The sequence below is a fragment of the Lepisosteus oculatus genome, chromosome 9 (genome assembly GCF_040954835.1).
Source record: "Lepisosteus oculatus isolate fLepOcu1 chromosome 9, fLepOcu1.hap2, whole genome shotgun sequence".
Lineage (NCBI taxonomy): Eukaryota > Metazoa > Chordata > Actinopteri > Semionotiformes > Lepisosteidae > Lepisosteus > Lepisosteus oculatus.
In genome coordinates, this window is record NC_090704.1 from 46,264,765 (window position 1) to 46,278,585 (window position 13,821).

The 13,821-nt window shown below is 44.6% G+C and overlaps 1 protein-coding gene across 5 annotated transcripts in view; it reads left to right on the plus strand.

The window, feature by feature from the left end:
* The window catches only part of cep112 (centrosomal protein 112), a 144,387-nt gene that overhangs the window by 43,256 nt on the left and 87,310 nt on the right, over nt 1-13,821 (plus strand). For all 5 annotated transcript variants that reach the window (XM_015356208.2, XM_015356211.2, XM_015356214.2 and 2 more), the window contains exons 10-17: nt 938-1,037; nt 2,160-2,278; nt 2,904-3,047; nt 8,562-8,716; nt 10,470-10,599; nt 10,845-10,937; nt 11,778-11,837; nt 13,352-13,431. In XM_015356208.2, coding sequence (XP_015211694.2) covers nt 938-1,037; nt 2,160-2,278; nt 2,904-3,047; nt 8,562-8,716; nt 10,470-10,599; nt 10,845-10,937; nt 11,778-11,837; nt 13,352-13,431 — 881 coding nt within the window. The remainder of the gene's footprint in view (nt 1-937; nt 1,038-2,159; nt 2,279-2,903; nt 3,048-8,561; nt 8,717-10,469; nt 10,600-10,844; nt 10,938-11,777; nt 11,838-13,351; nt 13,432-13,821) is intronic.

The window sequence follows — 13,821 nt, forward strand, 5'->3', positions numbered from 1 at the left end:
AGACACTGCTCTTCTGCTGTGCACGAATATGGTGTTTGATCTACTGCTACTGTAGTTCTTCATGATGCCAGTGCATGTAAGAGGGACGAAGGGAATCCTGCTTCCGGAGGGATCTTTCATGCTTCTCACTGTTCGTTGACAAGAGAGAAAAAAACTCAAAGTAAATATGTGCATGAAGCAGTTTTAGTAAAGGTTCTCACTGACCCTGCAGCAGGAACCTGCACAAAAAGATGCACCTGCAGAGTCATTAATGGTTTTCTCTAGATTTTCCCATAAAAAAAGGTTTCTTAATAAAAAAAAACTTTCAGATAAGCTCAGCTGCTCAATTCCCCTTTTCAAATGCTAACGTTTTTATTCCTTTAATAAAAGTATAATTCATTTGACAGTTGAAAAAAGCTAAGGGAGCTTTGTGTCTTTGCACAGCTCAGTGAGTCTAATCCACTCTGTGTCTTTTGGGCTAACCTAATGCCTCAGAACTGCATGGCAGGAACCGATTAGCAGGAAGGTCAGTGGGCTGCAATGTCAAAGTTATTCCATTTTGTGCAATACATGTGGGGGCAGTTATTTACTGGCACCGTCCGATTACCCTTTAGTCCTCTTTACTCTTAGAAATTAGTTGGCAGAAGTAGTAGCCAACCTATTGTAAAACAACAAAATCCCTTGTATGAAAACACAACAAAGGGGAAGAACATACACGTGGCAACCTTTGAACGTTTTTTTTTTTTGTGTGGTTAGATGGTGACACCATACTTTTAAACTTCTTTTTGTGTATTTTTTCCTAACTTCTGCTGAACTGTATTAACACTGGTTCTGGATCATTGTCGTTATCTTGTTCAAATCTAGACCATTGTGTATATACATTTTTAGAGATGTGTGCCTTTGAACACAAGAGCATGTGGTTTGGAACGTCCAGTGAAATCTGCTCGCTTTGTTTCAGATTTTGGACAGAAAGAACAATGAGATCGAAGAGCTGAAGACTTTGTACAGGAACAAGCAGAAGGAATCTGAAGAAACCATTCGCAAGCTAGAGAAAAAAGGTGTGATGTGCCTGGACTTAATCATAGTTAGCTTTTGATTGTATGCTGTTGGCTTAGAGAGCACATTCTCCTAGCGAATTTCACACATACACAGTTAACAAGTTCACATTGGAAGTGTGGCCATCTGTTGGGGCACAGACACTAGCTATGGGGCATTTATGAGACCACAGCCATGCATATACAATGCAATAAATAGATTAATAGAAACACGGCACACAGTGTAAACAGAGCAGTGTGAGTTGCAGTTTTAAAACAGAACACATGGAGTCAGTCTGTGGAGTTGATATTGTAGAGTGAGTGGGAATGACACATTTGTTTTAAAACAGTGCTTCTTCTCTGTGAAGAAGTAGAGTGACTGAACTGAACATCACTTGCTGTCAGGGTAGGGATGTTTTTTAGGTTTTGTTACTTGTTATTTCTCTTCAAATGGAATTACTTTCTGGGTTTAATAAGGAGCTTCTGGGCTGGTATCTCCCAGCTGCAGACTTGCCAACAGTCTGTAGTTCCCAGTTTGGGTAATTGCTGTCAGGTACCCAGTGGGTTAAAGTACAGCCCTCTCAGCTTTACACTGCTTAACACTCTCCTGTCCTGAGACCAAAACGGCTGTACAAATTGCACTGCAGTAATGATATCTGGTCCAAAAACCAGAGGAGGCCGCTCTGCACTTCCAGCTTGGTAGGTTTTTAGCAGGTAGTTGGTCTGGGGGTCCCGTCCAGCTGTGTGTGGAGCGATGCAGCTCTGCAGGACGTGCAGACTTCCCTCAGTGTGACTGTGACAGCACATCTGCACAGCGCTATTCAGTGTCCCATCTGCATGTGTCCCAAAGTCAGGTTTGTGCACTGCGGTTGTTGAATAGGCAGATTACCTTTAGCAGCAACCTAAATATAATTGCATTATTAACTATAATCCAAACAAAAGACTCTACAAAAGTCTCTATGTACAATATATCATGCACTATCAACTACTAGTTTCTCTCTCCCAGGGTATATGATGGATGGGGAAGGTAGTGGGTTTCTGCCCAGTGCAGAGGGTGGACGCAGAGGCCCAGACAGGCTGGGTGCAGTGTCTGTCAGGAATTTCCCTGCCCTGTGGCCTGATGGTGTCTGTCCTCTGTTTCAACAGTTCAAAGCCTGGTACGAGAGTCGCAGGTTATCCGGGAGAGCAAGGAACAGCAGATTGCAGAGTTAAAGAAAATTTCAGACCAAAGTGCCGATTCTCTGAAAAATGAGTGGGAAAAAAAGGTAAGGAAGTGCATCTCAGGCCCACGTTTTCCGATTTTCCCGGAGAACTGCACCACAGTCAACAGGGACATCATTCTGTATACTGCAGCAGTCGTATGTTACATAGCAACAAAGTCTGTTATGTGTTTAAAACACATTTTCTAATGCAGTGGGATTACTGAAATATTTTGGTGGATGTTTGGATGTGTCACTGTAAGAACTGATAGATGCATAAAGAAAGAACAGCTATACGCATTTCAGAATGTATGCACACCCAAAACTGTTATAGTCTGACATAAAGCCATGCATTGGCCTAGGAGATAAATATCCAGTTTGCAGTAGGGTCTGTTTCAGCATAGACAGGTTAAAATGGCGGTGAACAACCCCAGTCTTGCAGGCCTGCATTCTCTTTTGGTTTTCTTTCTCTCTGAGCCTTTAATGACCTAATTAAGTCTTCAGCATAACTTGACCAATACAGCACTATTCAATGGTCTTGAGCCGTTGATAATAATAAGACCTGTGTACAGGTAAACTGTGGACAACAGGATGGGTTGATTAGTTCTGGAGATGCTATTTTCATCGGCGTTGCAAAAGGCAATGGAAAAAGCACTTCTTCTTCTTCCTTTTTCCTCATCTTTGCTCCCAGTTGCACAACGCGGTGGCAGAGATGGAACAGGAGAAGTTTGAGCTGCAGAAGAAGCACACGGAAAACATCCAGGAGCTGCTGGATGACACCAACGCCCGTCTTGCCAAGATGGAGGCCGAGTATGGCGCGCAGACGCAGGCCACGGTGAGGACTGTGGGCCGAGCTCACAGAGAGCAGAGAGGGGGTGGGGTACCGCCAATTAGTCATGCCCCACACCCTCTAAATTAGTGTAATCTCATTAGTGGCTCAACTACAGCAATCGAGGTTTCCTTAGTCTAGAATGGCCTTGCCAAGTTATAGCCCAAGCCCAGAAGAGTCTGGAGTCTGGAGTCTTCCCAGAAGAGTCTGATTATGAACTAATAGCTCGCTTTAACCTGACCCCTCCAGCTGTAAAGGCGAGTAGAGGTCAGCAAGCTCCGAGGATGTACTATGAAAGGAACCTCTTTGCTATTTCCCTTCTTTCTATTTTAGATGGACTTTGTAGGGAATGTGAGCTATAGCCCTCTCTCTGTGCACCAGATACCCTACCAGGTGCAGAACTTCATCTGACCCTCAGAATTCAGATGCCGGACTGTTTAGTGCCATAGTGCTGTTTGATTGCTATCTGGAATTCATCAGATTCATGCTAACCCATTTATAATCCAAGCACATGTAGACATCGATTAATCTTGCCTCTGTGGTAGTCGTGATCCCCACTCCCTCTTTTTATTGCGAGCTAAAGTGAGTGGCGGGACATGTCAGTTGCTGAAGGTGTACTGCCGAGCACTGTGGGAAGAGTGCGTTAAAGGCTGCTGGTGCCATGGTGCAACCACAGGAAAGCGTGGTAGAGAAAAATCAGTGTGTTCTTGTGGCATGCTGGGTCGGAACTTCTCCTGGTTTGTGTCAATTCTAACTGGACTGACTCCCCCCTGGACAGGACCTGGGTCTGTGCCACCCCCAGCAATTCTGGTACCGCTCTGGCTGCACTGGAGTGATCAGGGTGCAGAGCCTTGCTTGGTGGTACATCGTCTAGTGTGCCAGTGTGAGCTTGAACCCACATCCCTTCAGTGAGGAGTCTGCAGTCCGGTAGAAAGCCCAGTTAACTCCAGTTCCTGCAATTCCCCCACCAGGGGTTCTGGCACAGCGTTTTAGCAGAAGAGTGACATGGATGTTGATCAAAATCTGCACCAGTCTGTGGTATTAGTCCTGTGGATTTTCTTGAGTTTCTTCCTGCCCTTTTAAAACGTAAGAGGCAGGTTTTTCCCCTGACACCCTGAAGTTTTAATAATAATAATTCCTTACGCTTATGTAAGGCTCCACCACCACCAGTGTGCAGCCCCCACCTGGATGATGCGACGGCAGCCAGAGTGCACCAGTACTCTCCCCACACAGCTCTCAGTGGGGAGGAGAGCAGAGTGATGAAACCAGTTCATAGATGGGGGTTATTAGGAGGCCATGATTGGTAAAAGCCAGGGGGAAATTTGTCCAGGATGCCGGGGTAACACACCTACTCCTTTTGAGCACAGACCATAGAGAGTCAGAATTTCATTTTATATGTCTCATCCGAAGGACATTGCCTTTTTTTTACAGTATAGTGCCCCTGTCACCATACTGGGGCATTAGGACCCACATGGACCACAGGGTGAGCGCCCCTTGCTGGCCCCACTAACACCTCTTCCAGCAGCAACCTTAGTTTTTCCCAGCAGGTCTCCCATCCAGGTACTGGCCAGGCTCACACCTCCTGGGGTTCAGTGGGATGGGGGGCACAGTCGTAAGCTGTGATAGGGAGACCCCCCTCCCCTGCAGACCTATGCATGAGTCAGTCGCACACAGGAGAGAAAACGTAATAATCTGTGCAAATGCAGGAGGGGAAGAGGGACGCAGTCAAACGAAACTTCATGCTGTCATTAATGAATATTGCATTTTTTAAATTAGCATTCATCGCTTGTCACAGGTAACTGTAAATGCAGAGGAAAATGGACGCGGTCTGTCAGCAGGATTGAATTTAAGAACCATCAAAAGCAGGCAGATCCAGCCGAGCAGCCCCCAATTTAATAATTAAACAAGGTAGAGTTCAAGGCATGGCTGAAGATGAAAGAGGATTCTGTCACTGGAAATTAGTTTCTCTTTTTTCTGTTGTTAGTTTAGGCTGATTTTCTCCCTCTTCTCTGCTGTTCTCCTAAAGTTTGAGGATGTCAATTTGTCAGTTAAAGCGAGCGTGAGAGTTTGGGTAGTCGCTCCCCGGTTTTGTTTTTGGCATCTTGATGTTTCTCTCTCCTTTTGCTCCTTTTCTTCTCTTTTTTTTGGTCTGTTTCTGGGCTGCTCGAGCGTTACCTTGCTGGTGCGAAAACTGAAAACTATCAGAGAGGTGCAGCAGCTGCGATGATGTCACAGGAGAAGGCCTTGGCAGTCTTACAGATGGGAGCTTTTGTGTGAGGAGACTGTTTTCCTCCAGCTTTATTCTTGAATGCTTTTGCAATGCTCAAGATTCAAAATACATTTTAAAACCAATTGCAGTGTTGTTTGTAGACCAGTTGTAAACCCCTTGATAATAATAAAATTACGCTTTAGAGACTTCTGTTAAAATATTTTAAAAATCGAATTGAACAACATTACCTTAATCCCCTCACAAAAATAGTAAAAAAAGGGCACACAGTGCAGGCCAGATGACATCACTGTCTTCTCTCAGGGCTGTAAAATTCTGGTAATCTTTCATGCTTTCTTTTAATAATATACATTCCTCTATTTAGTTTTTCACCCTTTTTAAACGGGACTTTTTTTCTATACTTCCCACTGATGGGTCTGCCCTTGGCAGTGGACACAAAGGATCCATCCCACTCTTAACTCCACAACGCAGGTTTGCCCTGTTTCCCTGTTGCGTGATGGCCCCAGAGTTCGAATTGTAAAAGATTTTTGGACAATCCCAATGAAAACACGTGACCCTTCCCTCCCCTAAGCGCATCTACTGGGGATCTGTGCTGGTGTGGGAGTCTGCCCACAGGCACTCAGATGGCTGCTTGCAGCTTCCCAGACAGCCCTGCAACCCTGATGGCACCTCCTCCGTCAGCAGACTTTTATCTTTCTGCCGGGGCTTTGATGGCGATTTCGCAAGAGCTACTTTCCGACGGGAAACATTATTTTAACGTCCCAAAAGTTGTCTGCACTGCAGTAACTACATATGGGATTTCGCAATGCACCCACACTGGGCAGTCAGGATTCTCCAGCAATCACTCAACAACTGACATTGTTACTGCTTTTGACTGGTTCTTACCGTTTTATCTAATTGGCAGGAGGGTTTATTCACCTTTGATCTGAGTGTGCTCTAGTGTCCTGCGTTAGCCCATTTTGAGACTTGTTTAACGACAGCTGATAGTGGGTGCAGTGCTGCTCAACTGTGAGAGCTCGGTTGTTTCCTGGCCAGTTGACGTCATGTTTATCCTGTGTGCTGTGTCCACTCTGAGTGACCAGCTCACTCCAAGCCAGTGTCCTTTTGAGGTGCATTCTCAGCCATGAGTGACTCTCTTACTTCTGTCTCACAAACACTAAATGGGATGTGCAAAGGTGTATTTTTTATTTATAGTAGTAAATTTAAAAAAATCTATGTTCTTATGAAAACAGGATATTAAATTAAATAATGAATCAATTTACCAGAATCTGCCAGAGATCTGAGTTTTAGAATTGACTTTTAGAAGAGCCTGGTTTTGAGCAGGCAGGTTATGGCTGCCCTATAACTACAGTACTCTGTGCTGAACAAGTAAGCAAGCTGATTGAGATTTGTGGAGCTCTCAGTCCTCTGTGTGGATTGACTTTGTGATGTTATGACATTGTTCCTTAGGAAGTGAGTTTTAAATTCCATTTTATGGGTTTAGTTTGTCTTATTTTTACACTTATTCAAGAGTCTTAAAGCACGGTCCCCTCACTGTACATCGCTTTTTTAGGTGGTGGATGCTGAAGAGGAGCTGCAAGCTCATTCAGAATTCGTCAGGTTGTATAAAGAGCAGAGAGTCCAGACACTTTGCTGGTTTTAAAACTGTCGTTCTAAAGCTCCTTTAAGTCTAGTTGTAGCCGACCATTCAGAACACAGTTCCCATTAATTCTGTCCTTTTCCAGCAGTGCCACGTGCTGTAAGCTGAATCTTTAATCAAACGTCATTCATCAGGTGTGTAAACTTGCCTTGTGTGCCATCTTTAATCCTAGCAGCTCTGCACAATGAGACTTGAAACAGCAGTTCTGGTTTCACCGTAACTTTCTTGTGTTCTTTGAACAGTCCTGAACTTTGATTTCTAAATCAAATAAACATTTTCCTTAAGTATTGTCTTTTGTTTTTTCTGTGTTTGGAACAAAGAGGCTAAGAGTGCGTAAAGAATACATCAAATACCTAAAAGAATAAGTCAAATACCTGAAAGGTTTTAAACCTTGTTATCTACTGTTTGTATGCGTGTCGTATGGAAATCTACACACACACTGGATCTGGCAGAAGTGATGGCCATCCTGGCTGTGTTCTGGAATAGTCAGACCTTTCCAAGTCCTTTTGTGTTTTTCCGAATAAGAATTTCCTTTCACATTCAGATTTCTGTGTAGAACAAAGTACTTACAGCAACATCAAAGGTGACTTTAAAAATAACACCAGATAAAATCTGAAAGGACTTTAAAGCGAGATTCTAAACACTGCATGAAACTGGAATTCGATTTGTGGCCCATGGATGATAGACCCGCTTGCCCTGAATAGAAATAAGTGCTGCTGAGCTGTACAGGAACGTATGTTTGGAAGCCCTGTCAGATAACACTTTCAAGAGTGAAAGGGCTCGGCCTTGGTTACGTTGTAAAGAACTCACAAAGGATTTTTTTTCTTTTTTTCTTCCTTTCATTTGGTGTGGGGATTTTGAAAAAATCCAGAATCTCCTGTGAAGTTGTGAGTTTTTCAAAACAAACAAAACTGAAGAAACACCCACAGTGTTTTGCAAAATGCCTCTCTTTGTTTTTGTAATTGCATATGTAGGCCGTTCATTTTTTATGAGTTCAATTGTTGAAGGAATTTTTGTGTTGTGGCTCTGGGTTGGTTTGACCATAATTATTGTTGTTTAAACAGTGGCAAGTGTCTGATTTTCCTGTTCTGTGATTCTACTGTAGGTGTTTTTCTGATTTATAACTAGTAACGGTCAATGATTAAATGGACCTCCCATTCTTAGGTTCAGTTATCTGCAGTAATAATTTCTGTTGCAGCTTGATATTTATGAGTTAGTATGTGTAAGTATGTATGCGCCTTGACGTTCTTGCTCCTTGAGGGTTGTCCTTGGCAGGTTGGCCAGGAAGGGGGAACAGGTCTATGGTACACCCTCTACATTACTGGAGAATTGCACCTGGGCATTCTGGGTAGGCTGACCATATTCCCCAATGCTGAAAACAGGGAAATCTGGGTTTGGCACTTTCTGGGACAAGGTGGGGTAGGCTGTGACATGTCGGCTCATTTGCTTTTTGGAAAACAGGACAGATAATTCATTTTTTTTATAACAAGAGCTGTGACTCCAGGGACAATCCTTGAATGTGGTTTCCAGCAAAAACGGGATGTGTGGCCAACCTTGGTGTGGGAGACAGAGGGAACTTTTTTCCTGCCACCGCAAGCCCTCCAGCGGCTCACTGGGCTCTTGTCTTGTGTCCGTTGTGTCCGTGCGTCCGCAGGACCAGATGGTCAAAGAGCAGGAGGCACGGGTCCAGCAGCTCACGGTGGAGGTTGAAAGCAGCAACGCGCTGCGGCAGAAGGTGGCCCAGGAGAAGGCTGAGCTGGAGATCCAGGTGGCAGGCATCAGCGCTGAGCTCCAGGAGGCCTGCCGCAGGTGAGAGACGGGGCTCCGGGGACCCTGACCTCAGGGGGGGGTTCTGGCGTCAGCCGCTAACTCCGTGAAAGGAACGCTGGGCCCGCCATCCCCGTTCCTCTTCATACCCCCTGGTATTTCTCACCACCATCAAGAGACGCCGATATAAAGGTCCACCTGTCTGTTCTGGACATTTAAATTCAGAAAGAGTGACTTTCTCGGCCCTGATGAGTGTAATGACAGTAGAAGACCCTGCAGTAAACCTACCCAGGCGCTGTGCGGCAGTGTATAGTGATTTTCTGTCCAGGAGCGCCAGCTGTGTGACCCATGTGATTTTTTCCATCCACTGTCAGGCCCTGCCACTTTGGTGGTTTCAAGTCCTAATCCTAATTCAAGTCTATGTAAAGGGCGGATTATATAATAATAATAATAATAATAATAATAATAATAATAATAATTGCTTACACTTATGTAGCGCTTTTCTGGACACTCCACTCAAAGCGCTTTACAGGTAATGGGGATCCCCTCCACCACCACCAGTGTGCAGCCCCACCTGGATGATGCGACGGCAGCCATAGTGCGCCAGAACGCTCACCACACATCAGCTATCAGTGGGGAGGACAGCAGAGTAATGAAGCCAATTCATAGAGGGGGATTGTTAGGAGGCCATGATTGATAAAGGCCGATGGGAAATTTGGCCAGGACGCCGGGGTTACACCCCTACTCTTTTCGAGAAATGCCCTGGGATTTTTAATGACCACAGAGAGTCAGGACCTCGGTTTTACGTCTCATCCGAAGGACGGCGCCTGTTGACAGTATAGTGTCCCCGTCACTACACTGGGACATTAGGACCCACATGAGCCGCAGGATGAGCGCCCCCTGCTGGCCCCACTAACACCTCTTCCAGCAGCAACCTTAGTTTTTCCCAGGAGGTCTCCCATCCAGGTACTGACCAGGCTCACACCTGCTGAGCTCCCTGAGCCTCTCTGTGGCTGCCCTGTAGGTGACTCATATACTCGTTAGATTGCTTTCACACATTAATAGGTTTGGCATTGACTTTTTTAAACGTGTATGGTTCTTAACACCCATCCTTCTGAAGATCTTGTGGACCTCTTGCAAGGAAGTAAAAGTTAGAACTCTCATTGCCGCCCTTAAATAAATAATAGTACTCATACATTACTTACATCTCTCTTTTTCCTCCTTCGGTACCATATTTAACTGGGTGTGATTTTGAAGTCCTGAAGTTAAGTTTTGAAATATTTATAAATATGCAGATTTGTCTGGAAACTTAAGTATTGGATGCTGACAGTCTGTTAAGACCAAGAGATTTACTGATGAGCATTGCTAACAGCAGACCTCACTGTTACTGTTGCAATGTCAGTAGACTTTTGCAGGACTGGAATTGGGTAGTCAGGTCTGCTGCTCTATGTTATTTCTTCTGATCCCGTCTGAAGCCTCAAGTCCCAGGAGGCTTGCGTAAAGTAATACCAAACCTTATTAACTTCTCATAGTCAAAAGGTTTAAGCATTTTGTATTCTTTTATACTGAATTATTTCTTGATTTGATGGGATAATCAGTTCTCTGCATCAGGACTATTCAGTGTGAACTTCAAAGGATGTAGCTCTGTCTTTTTTAATAAGCAGCTGAAGACTTAAAGTTAATAAATCCCTTTGCACTCTTACCATGCAATGCTGGGTCATACCAGTGGCAGGACTGCAAAGACAGGGCGTTATTTTTGAGCTCAAAGAAATCTGATATCCCTTCTGTGTCAAAGGAATAATTCCCTCCTGAGAGAGAAGGATCAGCTCAGTGAGCAGCATGAACAGAGTGTTCGGAGGATGCAAACCAAGCGTGACGCGGACCTCAGCCACCTCCAGCAGGAACATGCTCTCTCGGCAGCCAAGGTAGTCCTCTACTTTAACCTAAGTGCGAAAGACTGCACAATGCGTGGATTTCCCTCTAAGTCTGCTTGAACGTTTTCAGATGGAATTTAATAATTTATCTGAAGGAACAAGAACGGTGATACTGACAGGAATTCAACCTAGAATGTGTTCCGCGTAAGGTGAATATTATAGGTGCGTATCAGAAAAGAAGTATCTTAATAATCGTGTAATAATCCTGTAGTAATCTGTGTGCTCTCTGACTCCAGGCCTCAGAGGTGATTGAAGAGTTAGAGAAGACGGTAACCCAGCTTAAACAAGAGCTTCGCGACACTGAACACAGGAGGCAGAAACAGCTGAGGGTGAGTAAGGGTCAGTTTGCTCTGTTAGGCCCCGAAAAGACTGAGAGCACTACTCATGCTAGTGCATTCTCCCTCCTCAATTCAGTCTCTCACTCAGGCCCTGTATCACCAACGGGTCCAACAAGCCAGAGCATCCACAGTGTGGGACCGGCGAGCAGGCAGGGTTAGAACCCCAGACCCTGGTGCCACCAGTACACTGCCTCAAACCCACTTAGCCTCTCAGGCCCCTGTGCTCATTGCTCAGTGCGGTCGAAATCTGACACAGTAATAAAAAAGCCTCCAGAATGTTATAGCATCCACGTGCTGCTCACATGGAGTTTGTGTTTGTTGTGCTGAATCGGTGACTTTTTAGCATTGCAAAATGCTGAGCAGAGACATGCAATATGTGAAACTCGTTGGAATTAACCTGACAGCCACTTGAAGATGGTTCTGCACCCAAAATATTGTGTTTCTCCTTATTATTTTTTAATAAGGAGGTTTGAAATTTACAATAAACTCCCCTTTTGACTATCCAGAGCTTTTTTTTGTAGAATCACCAATTATTAACCCCCTGTGGGGCTCAGCCAACTGTGCTTGGGGGATCCCAGTCCTACTTGGCTAATGATGTGACCCAGCCTCGAACCCACAGCATCTGGATCACAGAGCCTGACCTGGGCAAGCTGCCTTACTGGCCGATCCGCTCTGGAGCCCTTCATAAACTTGTTGTATTTTGCTGTGCTGACATGTGCTTGGCAGAATAAACAGTCTAAAACTCTTAAAACACTTAAACAGGCTTTAGCTCGTAAATCCATATTTGAATTTTCTGCCTGTGAAATGACCTTTTCTTGCTTCTATTTGCAGGAACAAGAAAGCAAGTTTCATCAAGAGAGATCAAACTTGGAACATATCCACGACAAAAAGGTCCGTTTCCCAATACAAATGGCTTTAGATACATGTTTGTTTTTTTTAAAAGCGAATACGTTTTTTGGATGCATTCTTGAACAATAATTCATATTCATAGTTTTAGTAAAGCACTTTGGTGATCTGTTTGCATATTTCATATTCAAGGAGTTTTTAAGCAGTTCTGGTGTTGAATATCCGAAGCGACGAAAAGCTGGAAATAAGTATTCTTGATTGTGAAGGTATCAGTTCTGAATCCATTGACCTGGAGAGCAGGTTTTGCAGAAGTCAGTGCAGAGGGACAGGTAGAACACCAGGGGCAAAACAGGTCAGGTGCCTTGATCAGTTTAGGGTGTTGTAAAAATAGAACAGCTTTGTCCGGATTCTGTGGTCTGATTGTGTCGTTGAGAACCTGGCCTGTAAAGATCAAAACACACTGATGGTGGATCAAAGACGGTGACACGCTGTAAAGGGGGAATTATTGCCTAATGAATTGGCCTAACCTGGAAAATCAGGAGATGGGTGGTTGAAGTGTGGCTCATAGCAGGAAAAGCACCTGGTCTGAGCCGGAAGCTTGCTCCTGCTGTGCCAATTAAGCTGTAAAGCAAAGGGCTTCACTCAGGTGCACATCTGCAAGGAAGCTGTATAGTCCTTCAGGCCACTGTGAGCCTGATGCTGTTTGCTGGACTTCACTGAACAATTCTTTAAATGTTCATTCACTGGCCAAAATATTAGGTACCTCCATTGCACTGGATGAAGGCTACGTGTGTCTGGCCTGTGTAGTACGAGACAGGCTGTTTGATTTCCCTGGCCGTAACGCTCCCCCTTTATCCATCCCGCTACCAGCACACCATGACCTGCATCTAAGCCTCATCTGAAACTGGAAACATGGAATGGGATTGGGCTGCAATTATTTCAAATCCCTGTAGAATAAACACTGTATCTGAGCTGTTTTCTGAGTTGCACCAGTTATTTGATTGGATAGAAGGTTCTAATATTTAGCAAGTGAGTGTATAATATTAGGGTTACTGTCACTGTTGTAGCTGTTTACCCCCACTACTAGTTTGCTCAGATTAAGATAAAACTGGCTTTTCTACCGATTGCATATTACACCCCCCGTGCTGAGGTGAATGAGGGAAGGGCTTATGATGACTGACTTCAGCCCAGTGGTTAACCACCATCAGGAATAGGTTTATAATCTGCGCTTGGCAGGTGGGTCACAGTTTTGTTGTATTCCTGCCGCAAGTCCTGCACAGGAATTGTAACTTGCGATTTTGGCTGGCACTATGAAGGAAAGCAGCATGTGACAGAAACTTGGCTTTAAAGCCCCGAGGAGGGGAAACTGGTGGTGTAAAGCGGTGTCTTATAGGAGGCAGAAGAGTTTCACTATTAAATGCATCAGGCGAGGCATTATTACCTGTGTTTCTGCGTCACATTTTATGGGTAAGTCTCAGTTTACTGGTACTCTAAATGCAGCAGCAGTGGTTTCAGCAGGGAGCAGTGGGAAATGACTGTATTCGCCTTTACCCTTGCAGGTCCGCGCCTTGCAGAGCGAGGCGGACAGAGACAAGGCCGACGCCACGAAGAAGATGGGCAAACTGGAGGAGGCCCTCAGGTGAGGCCTGCTCCCAGACTCCTGGGTTTTACTATGTGTTCAGCCAAGCAACTTAGAGACAAATGCAAAATACATTCGTCTTTCTGTTATGCCAGCAGCTCTAAAGTGTAAAAGGCTGTAAAGTAAAAAAACTGGGAAGCGTGTAGAAGTCTCTGCTCTTCTCAATTTTAAATATACTTCTTTGCACAAAGCGTGGGAGTATGAAACCGGCTGTCCAGACGTGCTGGGTACCTTAAGCTGGCAGACTTGATCCTTGGATCAGTTACTGTACTGACAACAACCAAATGGGCTACATGTATGGCCATGGAAAAATGTCCTCCACTTATTTGAAACCTTTTTATGTAATGTACCAATATAAGAAACATTGGTATGCTTTGTATTAGATCCTAT